This window comes from Puma concolor, chromosome E4, assembly GCF_028749965.1.
Source record: "Puma concolor isolate L17-30 chromosome E4, mPumCon1.1.hap2, whole genome shotgun sequence".
Lineage (NCBI taxonomy): Eukaryota > Metazoa > Chordata > Mammalia > Carnivora > Felidae > Puma > Puma concolor.
The window spans coordinates 46981169-47005225 of NC_141683.1; the positions used below are offsets into that span (position 1 = coordinate 46981169).

The 24057-nt window shown below is 37.6% G+C and overlaps 1 protein-coding gene across 6 annotated transcripts in view; it reads left to right on the forward strand.

The window, feature by feature from the left end:
- SWT1 (SWT1 RNA endoribonuclease homolog) overlaps positions 1–24057 on the forward strand; it is a 106473-nt gene that overhangs the window by 75579 nt on the left and 6837 nt on the right. For 5 of the 6 annotated variants that reach the window (XR_015246212.1, XM_086694143.1, XM_086694140.1 and 2 more), the window contains 2 exons: positions 9005–9071; positions 12518–12582. Coding sequence is in view for 4 of the 6 variants with exons in the window: in XM_086694143.1 (XP_086550269.1) it covers positions 9005–9071; positions 12518–12582 (132 nt within the window). In the remaining 2 variants the exon portion in view is untranslated. The remainder of the gene's footprint in view (positions 1–9004; positions 9072–12517; positions 12583–24057) is intronic. The other variant, XR_015246213.1, reaches the window with a different exon arrangement.

Below are 24057 nucleotides of genomic sequence, written 5' to 3' on the forward strand. Positions count from 1 at the left end.
TAACTGAACCAAAATATTTATAAACTCCTAAAGGAATGTTTACATTGCATACTAGATTATTACCAAGTTTTCTTGCTGTTCCCGCCCCCCCCCCCCCCCCCCCGGGGGTTGTTGGCCTCCAGCTAAAATAGTCTCTTTTCTACAATAGAGCTTAATCTGCCCTTCAGTAAGGTCACCCTTTCCCCCATGCAGGGAAATTCTTTTTCTTTAATCCCTTTTTCCAAGTTCTATATAGACTATTACTTTCCTTCATCAACTATGTCAGTCTGATTGTTATCTCAAAATCTGGAAGCACAACTGGACAGACAGACATCAGTGTTGTTGTTTACGTTTCTTTCATTACATTCCTGTTTCCTAAGGAGATATCTTGAGGTCTTTGATTAGAATTGGATGATCCTTAAGGTTCTTTCAGCTGTATATTTGCAAACCATATTTTAGGATGAGTATTCACCTCACGTGTTGCGTATATCTAGAGGCATTTTGTATAGTGGGTAGGAACATGGACACTGGAGCCATCTTCCTTGGGTTTCAATCCCTACTCTTTGACTTTTCAGACTGACTCCAGAGAGACTGAGATCATAACATAGATACATACATACAAACATATATTTATTTATTGAGAAAGAGAATTTTAAGCAGGCCCCATGCTCAGCGCAGAGCCCTATGTGGGGCTTGATCCCATGACTCTGGGATCACAGCCTGAGCAGAAATTGAATCAGATGCTCAACCGACTGAGCCACCCAGGTGCCCCTAACCATTTTATTATTATGCTTAAATGCCAATGTATAAAATAAACTGGAGGTACAGGTTAATGACCCAGATAAAAGTATACGGATATATAGTATTTTAACCTTTCTATGAAATTAACAGAAAGCTGTAGTATTTATCAGTGTATTTTTATTGTATGTGTATATGTCTTGCATATAAGTAAACCATATAGTCTGTTCCTTTAACAGAATTATATTTTGCTTCTATAGAATTGCCTTTATGATTAAATTACAAACATAGTCATTAAAATTACCTATAAACTCTTCTTGTCCCACCACCAACTTCAGGGGGAAAAAAAAAAAGATCGCCAGTATTCAGAGTAAATCAAATTTCAGTTATTAATTTTGACTGTTTATTTTTTTATTTTTTTTTTTTTATTTTTTTTTTTAAATTTTTTTTTTCAACGTTTATTTATTTTTGGGACAGAGAGAGACAGAGCATGAACGGGGGAGGGGCAGAGAGAGAGGGAGACACAGAATCAGAAACAGGCTCCAGGCTCCGAGCCATCAGCCCAGAGCCTGACGCGGGGCTCGAACTCACGGAGTGCGAGATCGTGACCTGGCTGAAGTCGGAGGCTCAACTAATTTTGACTGTTTAAAAGTTCCTATATTTAATACTTGTATCTAATTAGTATAATCACCTTGCAGAGTTCTTTATCTCTGAAGGGAAAACACGAACATAAAATAATTTGTCTAATTTGTTTAAATCATTTAATTTTTTTCTTTTTACCAGTTTCTTAAAAATTTTTTAAAGTTTATTTATTATTATTATTTTAATGTTTGTTTTTTAGAGACAGAGTACAAACAGGGGAGGGGCAGAGAGAGAGGGAGAGACAGAATCTGAAGTAGGCTCCAGGCTCTGAGCTGTCACCAGAGTCCGATTCGGGGCTGGAACCCACAAACTGCGAGATCATGACCTGAGCTGAAGTCGGACACTTAACCGACTGAGCCAACCCAGGCGGCTTTCTTTTCACCAGTTTTAATTATATATGGTTATTCTTTCTTTCTTTTCTTTTTTTTTTTTAATTTTTTTTAATGTTTATTTATTATTGAGAGACAGAGCATGAGCAGGGGAGGGGCAGAGAGAGGAGGAGACAGAATCCGAAGCAGGCTCCAGGCTCTGAGTTGACAACACAGAGCCCGACGCGGGGCTCGAACTCACAAACCACAAGATTATGACTTGAGTCGAAGTCAGACACTTAACCGCCTGAGCCACCCAGGCATCCCTAATTATATGTGGTATTCTTTCGAAATTTAGCACTGATAGATATCTCATACTTGCATAGCAGATTTCACCAAATTAACTATGGAGAACATATAATTTTAATTTTGTGTGTAATAAGTAACCCAAAAAGTGGGGGGTGGAGAGTGTGCTCTAAGACCTAAGACTTTTTTTTCCTGGTTGAGTGTTTCCTCATTGTCAATGAGGTCAGTTTTTACCCAGTTTATGAGTAATACAACTTAAATCATCAGCAAAATCCAGTTTGGTAGTATTGTCCACATATGTCACTATATTAAAATGAGAAGAGGGGTGTCTGGGTGGCTCAGTCAAGCCTGCAACTTTGGCTCAGGTCATGATCTCACAGTCTGTGAGTTATAGCCCCCTGTCGGGTTCTGTGCTGACAGTTCAGAGCCTGGAGCCTGCTTCGGATTCTGTGTCTCCCTCTCTCTCTGCCACTCCTCTGCTCATGCTCTCTCTCTCTCTCTCTCTCAAAAATAAACATTAAAAAAAAAATGAGAAGAGCAGAGCTTTGAGAGAATGATCAGCAGTTGAATCCTAGTTCCATCAATTTACTGTCACCATTAACCTCTTCGTATTTGTTTCCTAATCTAGAAAATGGAGTTTATGATAGTTCCTTTCTTAAATTGCAGAGATTAGAGACAGCATTTGTTCAGTTCCTGGCACTGGTTAGATGCTGAATAAATTACATTATCCCCAATAATGAAGTAATAGTGGCTCATAATAATAGTTGAGCCTTGAGTCAGTTCTTACCATAGAGAATGTAAAATAAGTGTTACAAATAATGCCACAAACATTTTCACTCTGTAATTACTTTTTTTAAATCTGATTTGCTTATTTTGGTAAAACACACCATAAGTATATTTTTAAGTGTACTTAAAAATGTGTTAATGTGGTGTTAAATATATTCATAATGCACAGCCATCATCACCATCCATCTCTCTAACTTTTCATCTCTATAACTTTCATCCATCTCTGTAACTAAAACTGTATTCCCCCTCCCCCAGCCTCTAAAAGCCTCATTTCCCCCTCCCCCAGCCTCTGACAGCCTCTACTCTAATTATATATACAAAAGTATTGAAAACAGGGTCTCAGAGACGTATATGCACACCCATGTTCATAGCAGCATTATTCACAGTAGAGAAAACATGGAAGCAACCCAAGTGTCCATCAACAGATGAATGGATAGGCATTATGGTGTAATACATACAATGGAATAGTATTCAGTCTTAAAAAGGAAGGATGTTCTGATTTTGCTACAACATGGATGAACCTTGAGGACATTGTGCTAAGTGAAATAAGCCATATAATTATTTTTAAATAAACTTATTAATTTTTTCACTCTCAAAACTATTTAAAATATTAATGTAAAACTTTGTCTTGCCAGCAGGGAACATAATTTATTCAGTTCTGTGGTATGTAAGTTATGATTTATAAATATCTAAGAACATGCTCTCTCTTCTTTTGAATGTCTAGAATTAGATATAAAACTTGAATATTCTAGACTTCTTTTCCCGCTCCTGAGTCTGTTGCTTTATTTTTTAATGTAATTAGAAGAGTTTTGTTTCAGTTTTCAAAATTCTAACTTAAAAATTAGTCCACTTTAGTGCATTGTTTGATTTTTAATTTCAGTCAGGTTATTCTATTAACTTCTGTCTTTTTTTTTTTTTTTTTAATGTTTATTTTTTAGAGAGAGCACAAGCAGGGGTGCGACAGAGAGAGAGGGAGACATAGAATCCAAAGCTGTTAGCACAGAGCCTGATGCAGGGCCCAAACTCAGAAAAAGTGAGATGGTGACCTAACCCAAAGTTGGATGCTCAACTAACTGAGCCACCCAGGCGCCCCTTAACTTCTGTCTTTTTAAAAAATTTGAGTGGATAGTCTTTTTTTAAATTAATTAAATTTTTTTTTTTTAACATTTATTCATTTTTGAGAGAGAGAGACAGAGCACCCACGGGGGAGAGGCAGAGAGAGAGGGAGACACAGAATTGGAGGCAGACTCCAGGCTCCAAGCTGTCAGCACAGAGCCTGACATGGGGCCCGAACTCAAGAAAAGTGAGATCATGACCTGAGCCAAAGTCAGACATTTAACCGACTGAGCCACCCAGGCGCGCCCCTCTTTTTTTTTTTTTTTTTTTAAAGAGATGTATTGATATTGGACAAGATGGAAATGAAACTTGTGTAATTGAGATTAACATGTTGCTTACTTAATGATAATTGCTTATAGATAAAAAGAAAATTCAAAGTGCTTCTGTGGTTAAGTGTCAGGACTTTTGTTGAGTGTTGGTTCTGGTACTAACTTCCTTTGTGGCTTTGAGAAAACCAAAACAACTGCAAAGATCAAATGTTTGAACATACATAAAACAGTTTACCAGAAGCATTTGGTAAAAGGCAAATTAAAGCGTTTCTTTGCTTACATTTAAAATTCTTTAGGTGTTTTATTTTGATTTTATTACTATTATTTTTTAAGTAGGCTTCACGCCCAGCACAGAGCCCAGAGCAGGGCTTGAACTCAACCCTGAGATCAAGACCAGAGCTGAGATCAAGAGTCAGACACTTAACCTACTGAGCCACCAAGGCACCCCTCTTTAGCTATTTTAAAAGAACTTTAGGGGCGCCCGGGTGGCTCAGTCGGTTGAGCATCCGACTTCGGCTCAGGTCATGATCTCGCGGTCCGTGAGTTCGAGCCCCGCGTCAGGCTCTGTGCTAACAGTTTGGAGCCTGGAGCCTGCTTTGGATTCTGTGTCTTTCTCTCTCTCTACCCCTCCCCTGCTCATGCTCTGTCTCTCTGTCAAAAATCAATAAACATTAAAAAAATTTTTTTAAAAAACTTTATTTCATTTGATTTTATAAAATCATTTAAGGGCAAGAAGATAGTGGTGGTTACCCATTTTATTAGTGGAAAAAGCATGGGCTCCAGAGTCAAACCAATAGAGAGATGCTTACCACCACTCTGTATAATCTTGGGCAAGTTTTTACCACTCTCACCCTTGATTTCTATATCTGAAAACTGGTAATATTTACTACTTTCTCCTCATTCACAGGTGAGGAGTGGGGGTGCAGAAAAGCAGATAATTTGATCAAGGTCATGTAACTGAATTTGTGGTTGTAAAAGAATTAGAGATGATGTATGTAGTATGTAAAACAGCGTCAGTCTCTAAGTGTTCAGGAAGACACTATATGTTGTTATTGATGCTGTTCTAAAAGAAACTCAAGTGCATTCAGATCAGATACGGGTTATAAATAATCTATGAGCTGAGAACTGCATCCTGTTTCCGATGTCTGTTCCCCAGTTCTGATTCCAGAATTCCAAAGTGAAATTTCCAGGTTGTAAACAACTTGAAGATAGGCAACCATGTTTTTTAATTTTCTCTTCTATTCATAGCTAGTATTATTTTAGTAAAATATCCACTTGAGAAAATAGTATGCATTGGATAAGTACTTATTGATGATTGTGAATTTCTCTTGAAAAGACAAGTGTGGACATTTTTATAAATTAAAAATGGCCATTTTCTGAAAAAGCATTTCCTTTAAGAGCTAATTTCTTCATTCTGTTATTTTAAAAAGTTGCCACTGGAGGATAATTTTAGGACTTCCATTATAAGCGTCTTTTGTTTTCACATTGATATAAGAAAAAAAAAATGAGAAAGCTATAGAGAAAGCTGACCTCTGAAGAATTTCTGTGTGGGGAATTAACTAAGGCATACAAGTCCATAAACCGTTTTTCTCCATTTAGTTTTTTTTTTTATTTTCAACAAACTGTACTTCTAGTTAGTGAAAGTTGGCAGTTCTTTTAGTATCAGGCCAAATTCCATTCTCATAAACTCAGAGTTCATAGGACACAATGAAGTCTAACTTCAACCCTAAATTGAATGTATTTTAATAAAGGTTGTCCATTTAGGGCTCAGTTTACCTTAAAACATTCTTTAAGAATAGTAAACTTTAAAGGGAAAAAGAATAGTACATTTTATAATGAGTCTCGTATATCCTAGTTTAAAAGAATGGTATGTGTAGTTTTAGTCTGATAAAAGTAATATATCTGTGAATGATGCTGACATACCAGTATACCTTTCTTCATTAGAATATAATTTTGTGATATTTAGAGATAATCAAATCTTTATATTTGGAGCAAATGACTTCTTCCTTAGAAACTTAAAATTCCTGTGTTTCATCACTAGAAACTTGTTTGTTTACAAGTAGCAATTAACAAGTGGAAAGAGATTGTCAAATGCATAACAATGAGATATTTTTCTTCCTTCATTATCTTCCTGTGCTTGGTCAGGATTTTTTTTCTTTCACAAGCCCTTTAGAGTTCTGATGCATTGGTCTACCATGTGTCTTTGTCTTTTTGTTCGCTGATGTATCCAAGAGCCTAGAGCAGAGCTTGGCTCGTAGTAGATCCCAAATATTTGCTGAATGAGAGAATAAAGGGTCTCTTGTTCTGCTTTTGGGCATCTTTGGTATGCATCTTGCTTTTTTATACTTACCAAATACATTGTGGGGTTTAGCTGTTATCCACTAGATTTTGACTCATCCACTGGACTCTGAATTATAGTGTGATATCATTTATAGTCACAGCTGTGCTTTGTAATGATAAGAGGGAGAGAACTTACAAACTGAGAAAACAATGTAGTCCAAAAAGTCCACACTGTAAGGACAGAAGGTAGATTAGTGTCTGCCTGGAGCTGGGATTGGAGGCGAGAACAGAAAGTGACTGCACGTGGGCAGTAGGAAACTGTTTGGGGTAAAGGAAATTCTGAAATTGGATCGTGGTGATCGTTGTACAGCTCTGTAAACTTACTAAAAATCATTGAGTTGTTGAATGAGTGAATTTATGGTATGTAAACTGTACCTCAGTAAAACTGTTGAAAAGAAAATAAAACCAAGTTGAGAGTTTAAAATTGTTTCAGTTTGTTGCTAATTAGAAAACTAGGATGATGTAATTATTTTCTTTATTTCTTACTTTGGGTAGGACTTGTTGCTATAGATAAATGACTAATTTACCTAAAACCAGTTTTTCTGTGAAGTATTTCAGGACAAAGAAATGTTCATTTTATTCTCTGGTAAAGTACTTTCTTCTGTGATATTGGCTTGGAATTTTTAAGGCTTTTAATAAAAAACATCTTGTTTCATCTAATTTTCTTACCATCTTTATTGGAAATAATCCAGAACTATAAAATGAATAGATGTAAATTATTCCACATTGCTGATAGTTTGTTTATATTTGGTTACAGAAGTAGGACATGTTATTTTCTTCCGTTGCCTTTCTGAAAGATTAGTTTATTTAGATTGCTTTGTTTTCATTGTTTAAAGGAAATTATGGACTCTCCCTCACGTACTATCCTTCTCTCTCCCCACCTTTTTTTTGGTTAGGAGATTATTTGTATTTTAAAATTTGTTTATTTATTTTGAGAGAGAGAAAGAGCAAGTGCAAGTGGGGGAGGGGCACAGAGAGAGAGAGAGAGAGAGAGAGAGAGAGAGAGAGAGAGAATCCCAAGCAGTCTCTGTGCTAACAGCAGACATGGGGTTTGAACTCACTAACCGTGAGATCATGACCTGAATGATCTGAAATCAAGAGTAGGACACTCAACCAGAGATTATTTGTATTTTAAAATTACTTGTTGGGAGAAAAGTTTTTTTCCATGAAACTAGTATTCTTGTGCAGATTTTTGTATTCTGTATGTATCTCCTCCAGAGTATAGCTAGCCCCTTTAAAAATTTGTACCCTGAAAAATGATTTATGAAAGCTTTCCCACAAGTCTAATAAAAGCCAAATCGTGTAAAGATCTGATTAAGGTTATTGAGATCAGTTAACTCTGAAGTCCGAAGGTATCAAGCGTTGGCAAGGATGTGAGGACCTCAGACATTGTAAGTAAAAGGCACTTGGATTTTAAGAATTAATTGAGGTAGCTTGATTTCTCATTAGTTAGATCATTGTGCAGTTACTCTGTGGCCTGAAACTATTAGATGGTAATAGTTATGTTACTATTATAATTGATAATATATATAGTGCTGGCTGTCTATCAGACACTGTTATAAAGGCTTTTTTTCTTAAGGAACTCATTTAATTCTGATAAGAATACTATGAAGTGAGGACTATTACCATCCTCATTTAACACATGAAGGCGAAGAAGTCACAACTCCCCCGAGGTCACACAGCTAGAAAATGTAGGCAGGCAGGCAAGGCCCATCATCACTATACCATAATGAAAGGACTGTTTTCCTTTTTTTTTCCAGAAGAAAAAAAAAGGCTTCAACATGAAAGGGTTCAAAAATCCTTAGTATAAAAAAATAAGAATGAATACTTTAATGCTAGATGGAGAAACATGTTCATTTCCTTCTTTATTTTTATTTTTCCCTTGTTCTCTGTTGTTTTTATGTTTCTGTTATTTACATACTTTTATTTTTATGTTATTTATGTTCCTTTCCATTGTTACTTTATGAATCAGTATTATTTTAAGCAATGGACATACTCTGATTACTCATGCTTTTTCATAGAATACTATGCTGATAGTTCAAATAGTATTATTTGACTTTAGTCAGAAATATTTTATTAGGATTTATGTGCCTGATAGTTTAATCAGTTGTCCACTTGGGTTGGTTGAACATTTCTGTGGGAACTCTTCAAGCGTTACCTGCTGCTTAGAAGGTGTGGAGTTTAAATGCACCTTCCATTTCTATCTACCTTTTGAGAAATATGTATTATTGTAACTCAAAAGGTAAATTTCATGTAAGAATGCTTATGGCTGTTGATTAAATGGTGATGTAAGTATCAATATAAATAAGCAAAAAAATTTTAATAAAGTGATGTGTTGAATTAAACTGATGGTTTTATCATTTTTAGTAGATAAATAAAAACCAAAAAGTTTGTGAACATTTTAATAAGCTTATCCTACAATAAATTATCTCACAGTATGGATATATTTTGAGGAAAAGTTCAAGGTGTTATTTTTTTAATCATTCATTCCCATTCCTTTGTTTTTATTTTATTTTTTAGGATTTTGGCCCCTAACAGTAATTTTCAAGATGTTGAGACCCTCTATAACTTCCTAGTCAAGTATGAGGTATGAGAAATATTTTGACATGTTTATCGTATTTCCACCATAAGCAAGTTTTACTATAAATAAACATGGTAGAATTCTAAAATGTGACAGAATTCTATTTAACTGACATTTGCTTTACATTCTTAAATACCACAGAAGTTTGTCAAAGACCTATTAAACTTTTTCTTTCACTCTTGAAGTAAAAACATAGAGTTCTATAATCCTACACTTTGTCCAACACAGAATTGTTTGTCATTAGGGGTGCTGTTGACATTTTGGACAGGTCATTTCATCATTGTGTGGAACACGGTGGGTATTTAGCATCTCTGCTCCTCAGCTGCTAAATCCCAATATCTGAGTCATTGTGAGTACACCTCACTCAGCTCACATACACCAGCGGCCCCTCGCGAGAAAGCATCACCCCTGTTTGAGAGCCGATGATCAGGGAAAAGGAAAGCTATAATTTCGTTTCCTCTGTAGCAGCAGCATAGGCCCTGGTGGTGGAGCTTAGAGGTGTGACTCTGATGTAGTTTGTCACGTAACTTGAAGGCTTTCCCCATCAGTGCTGATCCAGGGAAAGTATTCTGTAGATCTTCAGTTTGTTTGCCCATGTTCCTGAGTGTTCTTTCTTTTCGTGTGTGTGTGTGTGTGTGTGTGTGTGTGTGTGTGTGTAAATTTTTTTTTTAATGTTCTAAGTGAAAGAATGTGACATTCAAGTCTCACATCTCTTATAGAGTTAAACTTTTTAAAATATATTCCCTTTTATTTCTGGTTTGCTCTTTATTTAACTTTTTGGATGTAACATACAAAGAACACATACTGGGATCAAACTACCTGTGTTCAAATGTTGGTTCTACCCCTTATTAACTGTGTGCTCAAAAAGAGTTATTTAGTTCTCTTTGCCTTAGTTTCTTCATCTGTAAAGTGGGAATAACATCAGTAGATAAATTATAGATATTCTTGTAAAGACTAAATAATTTAACATATATGAAGTGCCTCAAACGGTACCAGACACAGAGTAAGTGTTCAATGGTGTTACCTATTTTATAGAAAGAGTTGTGTTTTCCATCACTGATTCACAATTTTTGAAAATTTAGGCACTGTGCTATTTGAGTTATCTGAGAAAAAGAATCTCTCGGACACCAGGGTGGCTCAGTCTATTAAACATCCAACTTCAGCTCAAGTCCTGATCTCACAGTTCGTGGGTTCAAGTCCCGCATCAGGCTCTGTGCTGACAGCTCAGAGCCTGAAGCCTTCTTCAGATTCTGTGTCTCCCTTTCTCTCTACCCCTCTCCTGCTTGTGTTCTTGTCTCTCTGTGTCTCTTTCTCTCTCTCAAAAATAAGTAAACATTAAAAAAAAAAAAAAGAATTTCTATTAATTTCCAGATTCTGGAAATTTCCAGACTCCCTGCACATGAGTAGAATATAGCCTAAATCAATAGTAAGCCTCAAAAAATATAGAATTCAGTCACTGACTGTGTGCTCCAAGTGTGTCATGACTAATCTTTGTATGATCAATGACTTTTGTATTTATAGTATTGTAAATTATATCTGAATTATGATATTTGTGAACTTAAACATATTAGTTTAAATATATTATTAGTTTAATTATTAATTAATATTAGTTTAAACATAATAGCTTGATAGTGTGAAAAAGACATTTCTTTAGAAAATGTAAATCAAACTTTTTCCTAAATAGACCTTTCCCAACAGTTTATAAACTTAGTATTTAAATGAAAGTGAAGGCTCTTCAGTAAGGGTCAACTATAATACTCAGGTATTGTTAGAGTTGAATAATTTTTTCTTTCAGCTTGAGTTATTTCTAATGTTCAGGATATAAACAAGATACGGTTGCCTCTACTTTTAAAATAGTCTACCTTGCAGGGGGGCGGGTGGCGCCCCGGTGGCTCAGTTGGTTAAGCAGCCGACTTCGGCTCAGGTCATGATCTCATGGTTCACTAGTTCGAGACCCGTGTCAGGCTCTGTGCTGACAGCTCAGAGCCTGGAGCCTTCTTCGGCTTCTGTGTCTCCCTCTCTGTCTGCTCCCCCCACCACTCTCTCTCTATCTCAAAAATAAATAAATGTTAAAAAAATTAAAATAAAAATGTCTACCTGGGGCAACTGGCTGGCTCAGTCAGTAGAGCATGAGACTCTTGATCTTGGGGTTGTAGGTTCGAGCCCCACGTTAGGTGTAGAGATTACTTGAAAAGTAAATAAATAGTGGTGCCTGGGTGGCTCAGTCAGTTAGCATCTGACTTCGGCTCAGGTTGTGATCTCCTGGCTCATGAGTTTGAGCCCTGCATGGGGCTCTCTGCTGATAGCATGGAGATAGTATGGAGCCCGCTTCAGATCCTCTGTCCCCCCTGCCGCCCTGCACTTCTCCCACTTATGCTGTCTCTCTCTCTCAAAAATAAAAAAAAAAAAACCTTAAAAAAAGTAAATAAAATCTTTAAAATAAAATAGTCTACTTATGTGACCCCAAATCTGCTTCAGTCCTTTATTTTATTTTTTTTTAATTTTTTTTTTCAACGTTTATTTATTTTTGGGACAGAGAGAGACAGAGCATGAACGGGGGAGGGGCAGAGAGAGAGGGAGACACAGAATCGGAAACAGGCTCCAGGCTCCGAGCCATCAGCCCAGAGCCTGACGCGGGGCTCGAACTCACGGACCGCGAGATCGTGACCTGGCTGAAGTCGGACGCTTAACCGACTGCGCCACCCAGGCGCCCCTGCTTCAGTCCTTTAAATAGAATTATTTTAACTTCTTTAAAAACTTGTGCTTTTTTTTTAGAAAAGAAATATTGAATGTCTGCATTAGAAATCTTCTAAAATGCTAGGCTAGTTGAAGGCTGAATCTATTTTTTTTTAAGATGTTTATTTATTCTTGATATAGAGAGAGAGACAGAGTGAGAGTGGGGGAGGGGGAGAGAGAGAGAGAGAGAGAGAGAGAGAGAGAGAGAGAGAAACAGAATCTGAAGCAGGCTCCAGGCTCTGAGCTGTCAGCACAGAGCCTGATGCAGGGCTTGAACCTGTGAACTGCGAAATCATGACCTGAGCTAAAGTCCGGTGCTTAACCAACTGAGCCACCCAGGCACCCTGAAGCCTGAATCTATTGATAAGAACCAGTAGTAGTAGAATTTAGTGTTTCCAGGAGAACACATTTTTTTCTTTCCACTTGATCTACAAAATGATACTTAATTCTAATACTCAATTCCACTAACCCCAGAACCATAGATCACTTCTGGTTCTTTGAACAGATTAAGTTGTAACTACAGGACTAGTATTTTTACACATAGTTCGGTGTTAGCCTAGCATTGTGATCACCAAACTTCTGATTGTTCCTGCTGTTTTTATGCAAACGCTGGAAACTTGACATTCTCTTTCAGAATATGGGTCACTCTAATTGTGCTCTTTCTGCTCATTTGACTTCATATGCGTTTTAAGTAACTACATCTTGGTTCTTTTCAGGTGAATAAAAATGTCCAATTCACTGCCCAGGAACTTTATGATTGTGTCTCACAGACTGAGTATCGGTAAGTCCCATCTGTATTTAGATACGCTGTTGTCATCAGCTTTTACCGTACATGGCTCCACTTGATGTGTTGGCAGAGGATTCTCTTTATGTCTTTACTACACTCTGATTTTATTTTACCTTTATTAATATGAAATAGCTCATACATACAAAAGAGCTCTGTGTGTGTGTGCGCGCGCATGTATAAAAGCAGGTATAAGGTTTAATGTGGCTCTCAAATTTTTTGGCCTCAGGACTCCTTTATATTTTACAAAATTTTGTTTTGTTTATGTAGGTCATCTCTATCTATATTTGCTGTATTATAAGTTAGAATTGAAAATTTTTTAAACATTCATTTCAAAATAATAACTAATTAATTATGTGTTAAGATAGGAGCATATAATTATGAAAATAATTTTTCCCAAACAAAAAGAGTGAGGTTCTACACTTTGCAAGTCTCTTAACATCTGGTTTAATTGAAGATAGATGGGTTCTCATAGTTGCTTTTGAATGGAGTTTGCTTTGATGATAATGTCATGTACCACTGGAAAACTGTTGCACATTCTTGCAAGAATGAGAATGCAAAAGGCAAATCATGTCTTTGTCTTATTATGAAAATAGCTTTGACCCCTTTGACCTCACAGCCCCTTATTTTCCCCACACCATGTTTCAAAGAATAACTAGTATAAAAACTACTCACGCCTACCCTTCAGTTGACAAAACAGACCTTTACCCATCTCTGTGTATATCCTCCCTTTCATCCTCTCCTCAGAGATTTGTGTTTATAATTCTCATCTTTATGGGTGTATGTATCAGTAAATATACGTTGATCAATTTCATCTGTTTATGTACATAATAGTACCATATATGTTCTTTTAAAAAATAATTTTGTTTATTGCATTCATGTGTAATAAAGGGGAAGGAGTAGAAAATCTGATTCTTTAATATTCAAGATGTATATGTGAAGCCCTCCAATCCTGAGCCCCGGCAAACAAATTCATGAGGAGCAAAAACTCACTTAATGCCATTAGTGTTGCCCTCCATCTTATACTCCCTGCCCCCCGTCCCCTGCTATTATTTTTTGACTTTTGAAAATTATCCGTGTTGAGGCATGGAGCAGTAGTTGGCTTGCTAATAGTCAGTTCTATTATGGCATAACATATTCATTCCAAATGATCACCTTTGTGCCATGCAAAATCAAGCAAGAAAAGGGCTCTTGGGAAAAATGGGCTGAGGCACATCACTCAAAAACTTAATAAGAAAGCCATTTGAAAAAAAAAAAAAGGTGGGGCGCCTGGGTGGCGCAGTCGGTTAAGCGTCCGACTTCAGCCAGGTCACGATCTCGCGGTCTGTGAGTTCGAGCCCCGCGTCAGGCTCTGGGCTGATGGCTCAGAGCCTGGAGCCTGTTTCCGATTCTGTGTCTCCCTCTCTCTCTGCCCCTCCCCCGTTCATGCTCTGTCTCTCTCTGTCCCAAAAATAAATAAACGTTGAAAAAAAAAAAAAGGAACCTAATCAAAGTCATATCAGTTTTACACCTGTTACGTGGTTAAGAAATATATGAATGTGATAAAAAAAAAAAAATCTGACTTTTTTCCTTGAAAAAAAGCTGAGGTTTGCATGTGGAAGTGGTCCTTGGAAGGGTTGTGGCTTGTGGGTTCATGCAGTGTGGTGGAGGGAGGGTTGTCTGAAGTTGAATGTAAAGTTGCCACACCAAATGTGAATGAGGCACTGGTACATGTTTAAAGTGTGTGCAGGTGTGTGTTTTGTGTATTCCTAAGTAGCTTGGTTTGGCTGAGTACAGTTTTCTCTGTTCATCACTGTTGGATATAAGAAAATGTGAAATTTGCATCATGCTCAAATTCTTTAATATAGCAGTGGTGTTGGAACAAATTCGTGTGTTCAAAACAAGTGCTGTAGCAAAACTGACTGTACTTTCACTGCTGTGTAATATGCCATTTCTACCACTAAGCCAGTTTATTTGCTAGCTTTAACTTGCACATGTACCTGTGTTGTTACAAAACTTCATGAGCAGGTGCAATGACAGTGTTAACATCAAAGTAGTTTTTCCAAGAAAAATTATTGGGCATGTCCGTTGTAGCTGGAGGTGGGTGAAAACAATTTTTTTTCTAACTTTAATCTTTAGAGTGTCAATCAGTTATACTCTTATGATAGAACTTCACAAATAGGCCACAGAAAGGTTTGTGTACATGACATTTGTGTCAAAAATATAATGTCTGCAAAATTCAATACTTTAAGAAAAATCATTCACTACAATCAAGTAGGATTTATTCTTAGGTTCGGAGGGTGGTTCAATATTCACAAATCAATCAACATGATACATCACACCAGTAAGAGAAAGGATAAGAACCATATGATCATTCCTTGTCAGGAACAAAACAGGGATGTCTACTTTTCTCACTTTTATGAAACATAGTACTGGAAGTCCTAGCCAAAGCAATCAGGCAACAGAAAGAAATAAAAAGCATCCCAATCAGTAAGGAAAAAGTCAAACTTTAATTATTTGCAGACAGCATGATACTTTATATAGAAAACCCTAAAGATTCCACCAAAAAACTTCTAGAACTGGTAAATGAATTCAGTAAAGTCACAGGATACAAAATCAGTATACAGAAATCTGTTGCATTTCGATACACTAATGATAAGAAGAAAGAGAAACTAAGAAAACCATCCCATTTACCGTTGCATCATAAACTATGAAATACCTCTGAATAAACGTAACCAAAGAGGTGAAAGACCTTTCCTCTGAAAACTATAAAACAGTGTTGAAAGGAATTGAAGATGACACAAACAAATGGAAAGACATTCCATGCTCCTGGTTTGGAAGAACAAATTTGTTAAATGTCTATGTTACCCAAAGCAATTTATACATTTAATGCAATCCCTGTCAAAATACCAATGGCATTTTCCCTAGAACTAGAACAAACAGTTCTAATATTTGTATGGAACCACAAAAGACCCTGAATAGCCAAAGCAATCTTGAAAAAATAAAAGCAGAGCTGGAGGCATCACAGTTCCTGACTTCAAGGTATATTACAAAGCTGTAGTGATCAAGACGGTATGGTGCTGGTACAGAAATAGACATACAGATCAATGGAACAGAACAGAAAACCCAGAAATGACCCTACAACTCTGTGGTCAATTAGCCTTCGACAGAGTAGGAAAGAACATCCAATGGGGAAAAAGTCTCGTCAACAAGTGATGTTGGGAAAACTGGACAGCGACATGCAGAAAAATGAAACTGGGCCACTTTCTTACACCATACACAAAAATAAACTCAAAATGGATTAAAAACCTAAATGTGAGACAGGAAACCATTAAAATTCTAGAAGAGAGCTCAGGCAGCAATTTCTCTGACATTGGCCTTACCAGCTTTTTTCTAGATATATCTCCTGAGGCAAGGAAAACAAAAGCAAAAATAAACTATTGGGACTACATCAAAATAAAAAGCTTCTGACAGCAAAGGAAACGAATAAAACTAAAAGGCAACTTACTTGGGAGAAAATATTTACAAATGACGTATCTGATAAAGGATTAGTATCCAAAGTGTATAAAGAACTTCTAAAACTCAATACCCCCCAAAACAAAGAATTCAATTTAAAAATGGGCAGAAGACAAGAACAGACATTTCTCCAAAGAATACCTCCAGATGGCCAACAGACACATGAAAAGATGCTCAACGTCACTCAGGGAAATGCATATCAAAACTACAGTGAAGTATCACCCCACACCTGTCAGAATGGCTAAAATAAATACAATAAACAACAGGTATTAGCAAGGATGTGGGGAAAAAAGGAACACTTGTACACTGTTGGTGGGAATGCAAACTAGTGCAGCCACTTGGGAATGCCACATGGAAGTTCCTGAAAAAGTTACGAATAGAACTGCCATACAATCCAGTAATTGCACTACTGGGTATTTACCCAAAGAATATAAGAACACTAATTCAGAGGGATACATGCACCACCCCTATGTGTATGGCAGCATTCTTTACAATAGCCAAGATATGGAAACAGCCTAAGTGTCCACTGATTGATGGATAGATGAAGAAGATGTGGTGTGTGTGTGTGTGTGTGTGTGTGTGTGTGTGTGTGTGTGTGTGTGTGTCCTTTCATATATATATGAAAAGGAATATTATTCAGCCATAAAAAAATGAAGTCTTGCCATTTGCAATGACATGGATGGAGCTAGAGAGTATAATCCTGAGCGAAATCAGTCAGTCAGTCAGAGAAAGACAAATACCATATGATTTCACTCATGTGGAGTTTAAGAAACAAATGAGCAAAGGGAAAAAAATGAGAGACAAAGCAAGAAACAGACTATTAACTATAGAGAACAAACTGATGGTTACCAGAAAGGAGGGGTGGGGGATGAGTGAAATAGATGATGGAGATTAAGGAGTGCAGTTGTCATGATGAGCACTAGGTGATGTAATGGATTGTTGAATCACTATCTTGTACACCTGAAGCTAATATAACAGTGTGTTAACTAGAATTGAAATCAAAGCTTAAAAAATATATAATGTCTGTCAACCTTGGACATATTTTTGAAGGTAGAAAAGTTCACTGTGGATAACTTAGAAGGCAGAGTTCCTTGCAGGATGGTTCCAGTCAGGTGTCTAAAATTGTTTTGACTTCACTTTACCATTGGAATAGTTGGGAGTTCTTTTTTATGGGTTTGTACTGGGGTCAAAGTTGAATGTTCAGAGTTAAAGTAGTTGTACCTATTTTTTTCTTCTAAGTCTTCTTATGCCAGGGATTTGAACTACAATATTAATTAATAAACTCCCTCTTACAGCCAAAAGGATAATTTTGAAGAGAAATGGAATATATCCAATATCTTGAATGCACTGAAAAGTGGTGGTTGTTGCTTAGAAGGCTTTGGGTTAGTAGCTTTTAGAGTTGTTACTCTGTGGTTTGTTTTGAAATTGCTGTCTCTACAGTGATCATTAGCTCTCATACTAGCCTCATATGTGCTCCACAGCTCACAGTTTTTAAATAAGCTGCCAAAAGAGAGAGGTTCTTTCGGTTTCCGTGGTTCATACTAGACACAGAGCCAAATGCACCAGATGAAAGGAAGCAGAGTTTTCCTGGTAAAAACAGAAGGATTTAACTTGCATATAGCTGACCACTTTCTGGAATGCTGAGGAAAATGATTACTTACATTGCCTGAATTTATTAATCTGTTTTTTTCATTTATAAAGTACTAATTGCAAAGGAGGACACTGCTGATGTACCCCTTACCACACTTACTGCAACAAGGAAGTCATTAAATTCCTTTTCAAGAACAGAAAACTATTTCCTAGGTTCTGATAAAACAAGGAGTTAAGGTTTCAGATTGAAAGTAGCTTTGATCAAAAGTTGAATTCCATGACACGGCAGACAGAACCTTGGTGTTTATAAATAAGTTTATAAATATGTTTGTGTTTTATCTATAGATAAGTTTGTAGAGTCTTCAGCAGAGCTTTTGGGCTTGCCAGTGAGGTGTGAGCGTTGCTTACCCTGAGCAGACGAGGAGCCTGCTCAGAAAATCCAGGATGGTAAATTAATGAGATTATCAAATAGATGACCAAACAGATATCCTGGGTGATATCTTTTATATGTATGAGAAATAAGGAACAGCATGTAGTTCACTTTGCCTTGAAAGCTCTTGGGCAGTGTGTTCCAGCATGTTTGCGAGGCAGGCCTCTGTGGTCATTTTGTCTGTATGAAATGCAAATTAGTTTGCGACATCAGCCTCATAAAGTAACTGGCATATCCAAACAATATCCTGCCTAACCTAGCATCTGGGTCAGAAGCTGTTTTTTTCCCATGGGGCAGGTGCTTTTGGGAATTACTGCTTTCTGATGCCAGGAATCAACTCCGTGGTAGTATCTTCCAGATCACATTAGAATTGTGGTTCACACAAGCATGGTTTCTTAACTTGAGTGTCAGCCTCACCTGGGAACTTGCAAGAAATCAAACTAGTAAGGCTCTACTGTGGACCTTCTGAATCAGAAACTCTGGGGTGGAGCCCAGCAATCTGTGTTACCCATCCCTCCAGGAAACATTAAAGTTTGAGAATCCCTGCACTAAATTAATGACCTGGTCTGTCCAAGAAGCCTCAGATAGAAAAAAGCCTTAGAGAAAAATCTCAAAACCAAATTTACACCTTTGATGCTTCTGCTTTAATTAGAAAGGGACGCTGTTTTTTGTGTCTATTGATTCAGTAATACTTTGCAGTAAATTTGACTCATTATTTATGACAGAAGATATTATAAAATAAATGTATAGTTTTTTTTCTTTTTTTAATTGAGATAAAATTCACATAATGGAACTAACACCCATTTTAAAGTGTACAATTCAGGGGCAGTTAGTGCATTCACTGTGTTGTGCAATCCTCTCTAGTTCCAAGACATTTCCATCATTCCAGAGGGAAATTCAGTACACATTAAGTAGTCAGTGTGTGTTCTCCCTTTCCCCCAGACCCTGGCAATCTCTAATCTGCGTTCTGTCTCTATGGATTTCTCTATTCTGAATGTTTCTTATAAGCAGAATCCTACAACATATGACCTTTCGTGTCTGGTTTCTTTCACTTAGCATGATATTTTTGAGGTTCATCTACACTGTAGTATTTGTCAATCAGTACTTCACTCCTTTTTATGGCTGCATGATGTCCCATTGTATGGACAGACCACATTTTGTTTATCCACTTGTCTGTTGATGGACATTTGGGTTGTTTTCACTTTTTGGCTGTGGTGAATAGTGTTGCTATTTGTGTACAAGTATTCGTTTGAATTCTTCCAGTTCTTTCAAATTTTGGGGGTGTATATCTAAGAGTGGAATCCTGTGTTTAACTTTTGGAGGAACTACTGCCTTTTTTTCATAGCAGCTACACTATTTTTACCTTCCCACCAGTAATATAGCAGTAGATGAGGGTTCCAGTTTTTCCAAATTTTGACAAAATTTATTTTCCTTTTTTTTTTTTTTTTTTTGATGAAGGCTGTCCAGATGAATGTGAAGTATGCTCTTGTTGTGATTCTTATTTGTATTTCCCTAATTCCTAATGATGTGGAGCATCTTTCATGTGCCTATTGGCTGTCTGTCTTTTCTGGAGAAATGTCTACTCAGGTCTTGTGCCCATTTTTCATTGGGTTGTTTTCTTTCTGTTGTTGAGTTATAAGAAGTCTTTATGGGGAATCTGGATCCAGGCCAGAATCCTATGTGCGATCTTTCACGCCTGCCCATAGACAGTTCTAAGACTTTGTCTGGCAGGCTCCTTTGGGAAGCTGCCTTCCCCATACCAAATTGGGTATACTCTCTTCTAGAAGAGTGTACTGCACTCTTCTAGAGGCAGCTGCGGGCAATGCTCAGACCGCCTGCCCGTGAGCCTCCACGCATGTCTGCATTCCTAGCCTGGGCAGTTTTCATTTGGAGGCCACCTTATTGGGGACGTTGGCTGAGGCACCTCTCAGGCACTTCAGCTGCGACTTTTGGAAGCCTTGGCCGAGGTATTTTTCCCCATTCTGACTCCATGCTTTCCTACTCCTCACTCTTCTCCTTTGCTATGTTTTGAATGTTTATGTCCCCCCACTCCCTAAAATTCATATGTTGAAATCCTATTGCCCAATGTAATCTTCTTAGAAAGTGGGGCCTTTGGGAGGTGATTAGGTCATGAGGGTAGAGCCCTGATGAATAGGATTAATGCTCTTCTAAAAGAGGGCTCTCACCAGAGTGTGACCATACTGGTGCCTTGATCTTGGATTTCCAGCCACCAGAACTGTGAGAAATAAATCTCTGTTGTCTCTAAACCACCCAGTCTGTGGTGTTTTGTTACAGCAGCCTGAATGAACTGAGACCACCACCCTCCCTGCCCCTTAGCCCCATGGGTCCGTGAACAGGCAGGAGCCTTAGCTTAGGGATCCTTAGCAGCAGTGAGATGATAGCCCCTGTCTGCCCTGCGTATCATCTGACCCTCACCCAGTGCCATTCTACGAGAAAAAATGAGTACTAGGGAGCTGGCACCTTTAATTTTGTCTCTGATTTGCAGTGTTGCAGTAAGTGAATAATGTTGATTTTACTTTCAGTTTGGCTTATTGTCCTCATTAACCACCTTGGCACCTGGCAGCTTGACATGTCACACGTTCTGAGTACTAGACCCTATCAGATGTATAATTTGCAACTATTTTCTCCCATTCCGTACATTGTCTTTTCACTTTTTTGATAGCGTCCTTTGACACACACACGTTTTTAACTTGATGAAGTCCAGTTTATGTGTTTTTTCTTTTGTTGCTTAGGCTTTTGGCATCATATCTAAGAATCCATTGCCAGAGCTAAGGTCATGAAGATTTACCCCAATGTGTTTTTCTTAGAATTTTATAGTTTTAGCTCTTACAGTTAGGTCACTGATGTATTTTTGAGTTAATTTTTATATATGTTGTGAGGTAAGGGTCTGGCTTAATTTGCATCTGGATGTCAAGTTGTGCTAGCACCAAATGTTGAAGAGGCCATTTTTCCCATTGAATGTTCTTGGCACCCTTGTTGAAAATCAGTCAACCATGTAGGTGAGATTTATTTCTGGACTTTATTTCTGTTCCAATGGTCTGTATGTCTGTCTTTATGCCAGTGCCACTGTTTTGATTAAAGTTGCTTTATGGGGCGCCTGGGTGGCTCAGTTGGTTGAACGGCCGACTTCAGCTCAGGTCATGATCTCACAGCTCGTGAGTTCGAGCCCTGTGTCGGGCTCTGTGCAGATGGCTCAGAGCCTGGAGCCTGCTTCGGATTCTGTGTCTCCCTCTGTCTCTACCCCTCTCCTGCTCGCGCTGTCTCTCTCTCTCTCTCTCAAAAATAAACATTAAAAGAAAATTTTTCTTAAAGTTGCTTTGTATTGAGTTTTCAAAATTAGGAAGAGTGAGTCCTCTGAACATTGTTTTTCTTTTTCAGGATTTGACTATTTGGGGTCCCTTGCAATTCTGTGTGAATATTAGGATCAGTTTTTGCAAAAAAAAAAAAATATTATTGGGACTTTGATAGGGATTGCATTGGCCATGTAGATTGCTTTCGGGAGTTATTATCATTGTCCTCCAATCCATAAACATGGGATGCCACTAATTTAGGTCTTTAATTTCTTTTGGCAATGTTTTGTGTTTTTTAGAGTATACAAATTTGTGCTTCTTCAATTAAACTTATTTCTGAGTATTTTAATCTTTTCCATGCTATTATAAATGGAATTGTTTTCCTAATTTCCTTTCCTTTTCTTTTTAAATTTTGTTTATTTTATTTTGAGAGAGTGCAGGCAAGCAGGGGAGGTGGAGAATGGGACAGAGAGAGAGAATCCCAAGCAGATTCCACACTGTCAGCACAGAGCCCCACATGGGGCTCGATCTCATGACCGTGAGATTATGAACTGAGCCAAAATCAAGAGTTTGACGCTTAACCAACTGAGCCACCCAGGCACCCTCATTTCCTCTTCTAATTGTTCATTTCTAGTATATAGAAATACAACTGATTTTTTGTGCGTTGATCTTTTATTTTGCAACTTTACTGAATTAATTTATTCTAACAGTTATTTTGTGGATTCTTTAGGATCTGTAAATAGAGAATTTCACTTCTTTGTTTACAGTTTGTATGCTTATGATTTGTTTTTGTGCCTAATTGTGCTCCTAGAACTTCCAGTACAGTGTTGAATAGAAGTGGTGAACATGGGCGTCCTTGTCTTATTGCTGATTTTAGGGAAAAGCTTTTAGTATTTCACCATTGAATATGAGGTTAGCTATCATATACTGTTTTTATTTGTTTTTATTATTATTATTTTTTAGAGCATCCACAAGAGCGGGGTAAAGGAGCAAAGGGAGGGAGGGAGAGAGAGAGAGATAGTGATAGCGAGAGAGAATCTTAAGCAGGCTCCATGCTTAGCACAGAGCCTGACGTGACTCGATCCCACCATCCTGGGATCATGACAGGAGCTGAAATCAAGAGTTGCATGCTCAACCGACTGAGCCACCCGGGCCCTGTACTGTTTTTATATTAGCATTACATTGTATTCCACTTTTCTTTCATTTGAGATACATACAGCAAATAAATAGAAAAGTTCATAGAGCTGTAAAACATATCCATTATAGACTTTCTTCTTGTACCTAGAAAGAATTTTAGAAAAACTGCATCAAATATTGTAATTAGATCACTGAAGTTCGCTACTGCCATGCTGTTTTGACCAAATTAGACATGGAAATGAATCAAATAACCACTGAAAATATTTTTAAATTGATTTGATTGAATTTCCAGTTTATTTTGACCTGAGATTTGGTCAAAGCAAGTTTGATACTATGATAGGACAATTTAGAGAAATAGAAGTTTTGCAAAAATCTCATGAACAATATAGAATCACAAAACTAGAAGCAACCTCCAGTCTTGATCTCTGTTCCAGAACCTATTAGGAGTTGGGATTGTTTAGTTTGCAAAAGAGAAATAGGATCACTGCAAGGGACATAAAATATTTGTGCTGTTAGATAATGACTTTTTTTTTTTTTTTTAACTTAGGCCACTCAGGTCAGAAAATGGAGATTTTTTAAGGCCTAGTGTAAAGGAAGAACTTCCTAGAAATTAAGAGCAAATATGAAATGGGCTACCTTTCACGATTGTGAGCATTGTCACAACTTGGTGAAAGCTAACATGATATAACTCACAGAAATGCTGCAGAATGGCACAGAAAGGTGTTAAGGTGCCCCCACATCTGTTATTCTGCCCTTCTCCATAAGCCCTGGGGAAAAGGAACTTAAGAATTCCTATCATAATATAGGAAAAACACATGGTACTTTTCTCAGTAAGCAATGACAGCTCACTGCAGCAGAGAGAGTCTGTAAGGTGATAATCCACAGAAAGCTGACCCACAGAGATGAAGATCAGAAGAGGAGACAGCTCACCTCTTAACTGTGAGAGGAGGGGAAAGAAGACAAGAGACACAACTAGATTCAAAGTCTAGTTATTAAAGGAGTGTTTCCCCCCACCCCCCAAATGTGGAATAAATCACCAAGAGCAGGAATGGGGCCTGCCATTTTTGTTTCATTTTTAAGTTTATGAGAAAACATTTACATCTCTCCTCTTTTGGGATCTCTTAGACTCTTCCAGAAATCATCTTCTGAGTAGTTGTGAAGAATTGAAAGCAACACAACACTAATTTTAAGCACTGTAAATATAGGAAACAGGACTAGAGTAACACAAAACCAAAAGTCAGGTTTTAGTCAGTGTCAGAGAAACCACACATCTTGAGGAAGTGAGGCTGCTCAGAATATGGGGTGTTTACTTGTGCCATCCCTACTACCTCTCATCCTAATCCCTGAGTTCCAGCTGACTTCTTTTTCCTTTGTATCCTACATCAAAGGATCCATGGGGCAGGGGGACAGTGCAGGGAGGTGGCTAGTGGTCCTCCCCAACACCATGGAGATGGCCCAGAGATGATCTTAGAAGCCAAGGAAGTAATAACAGTGTAATTTACACTTAAA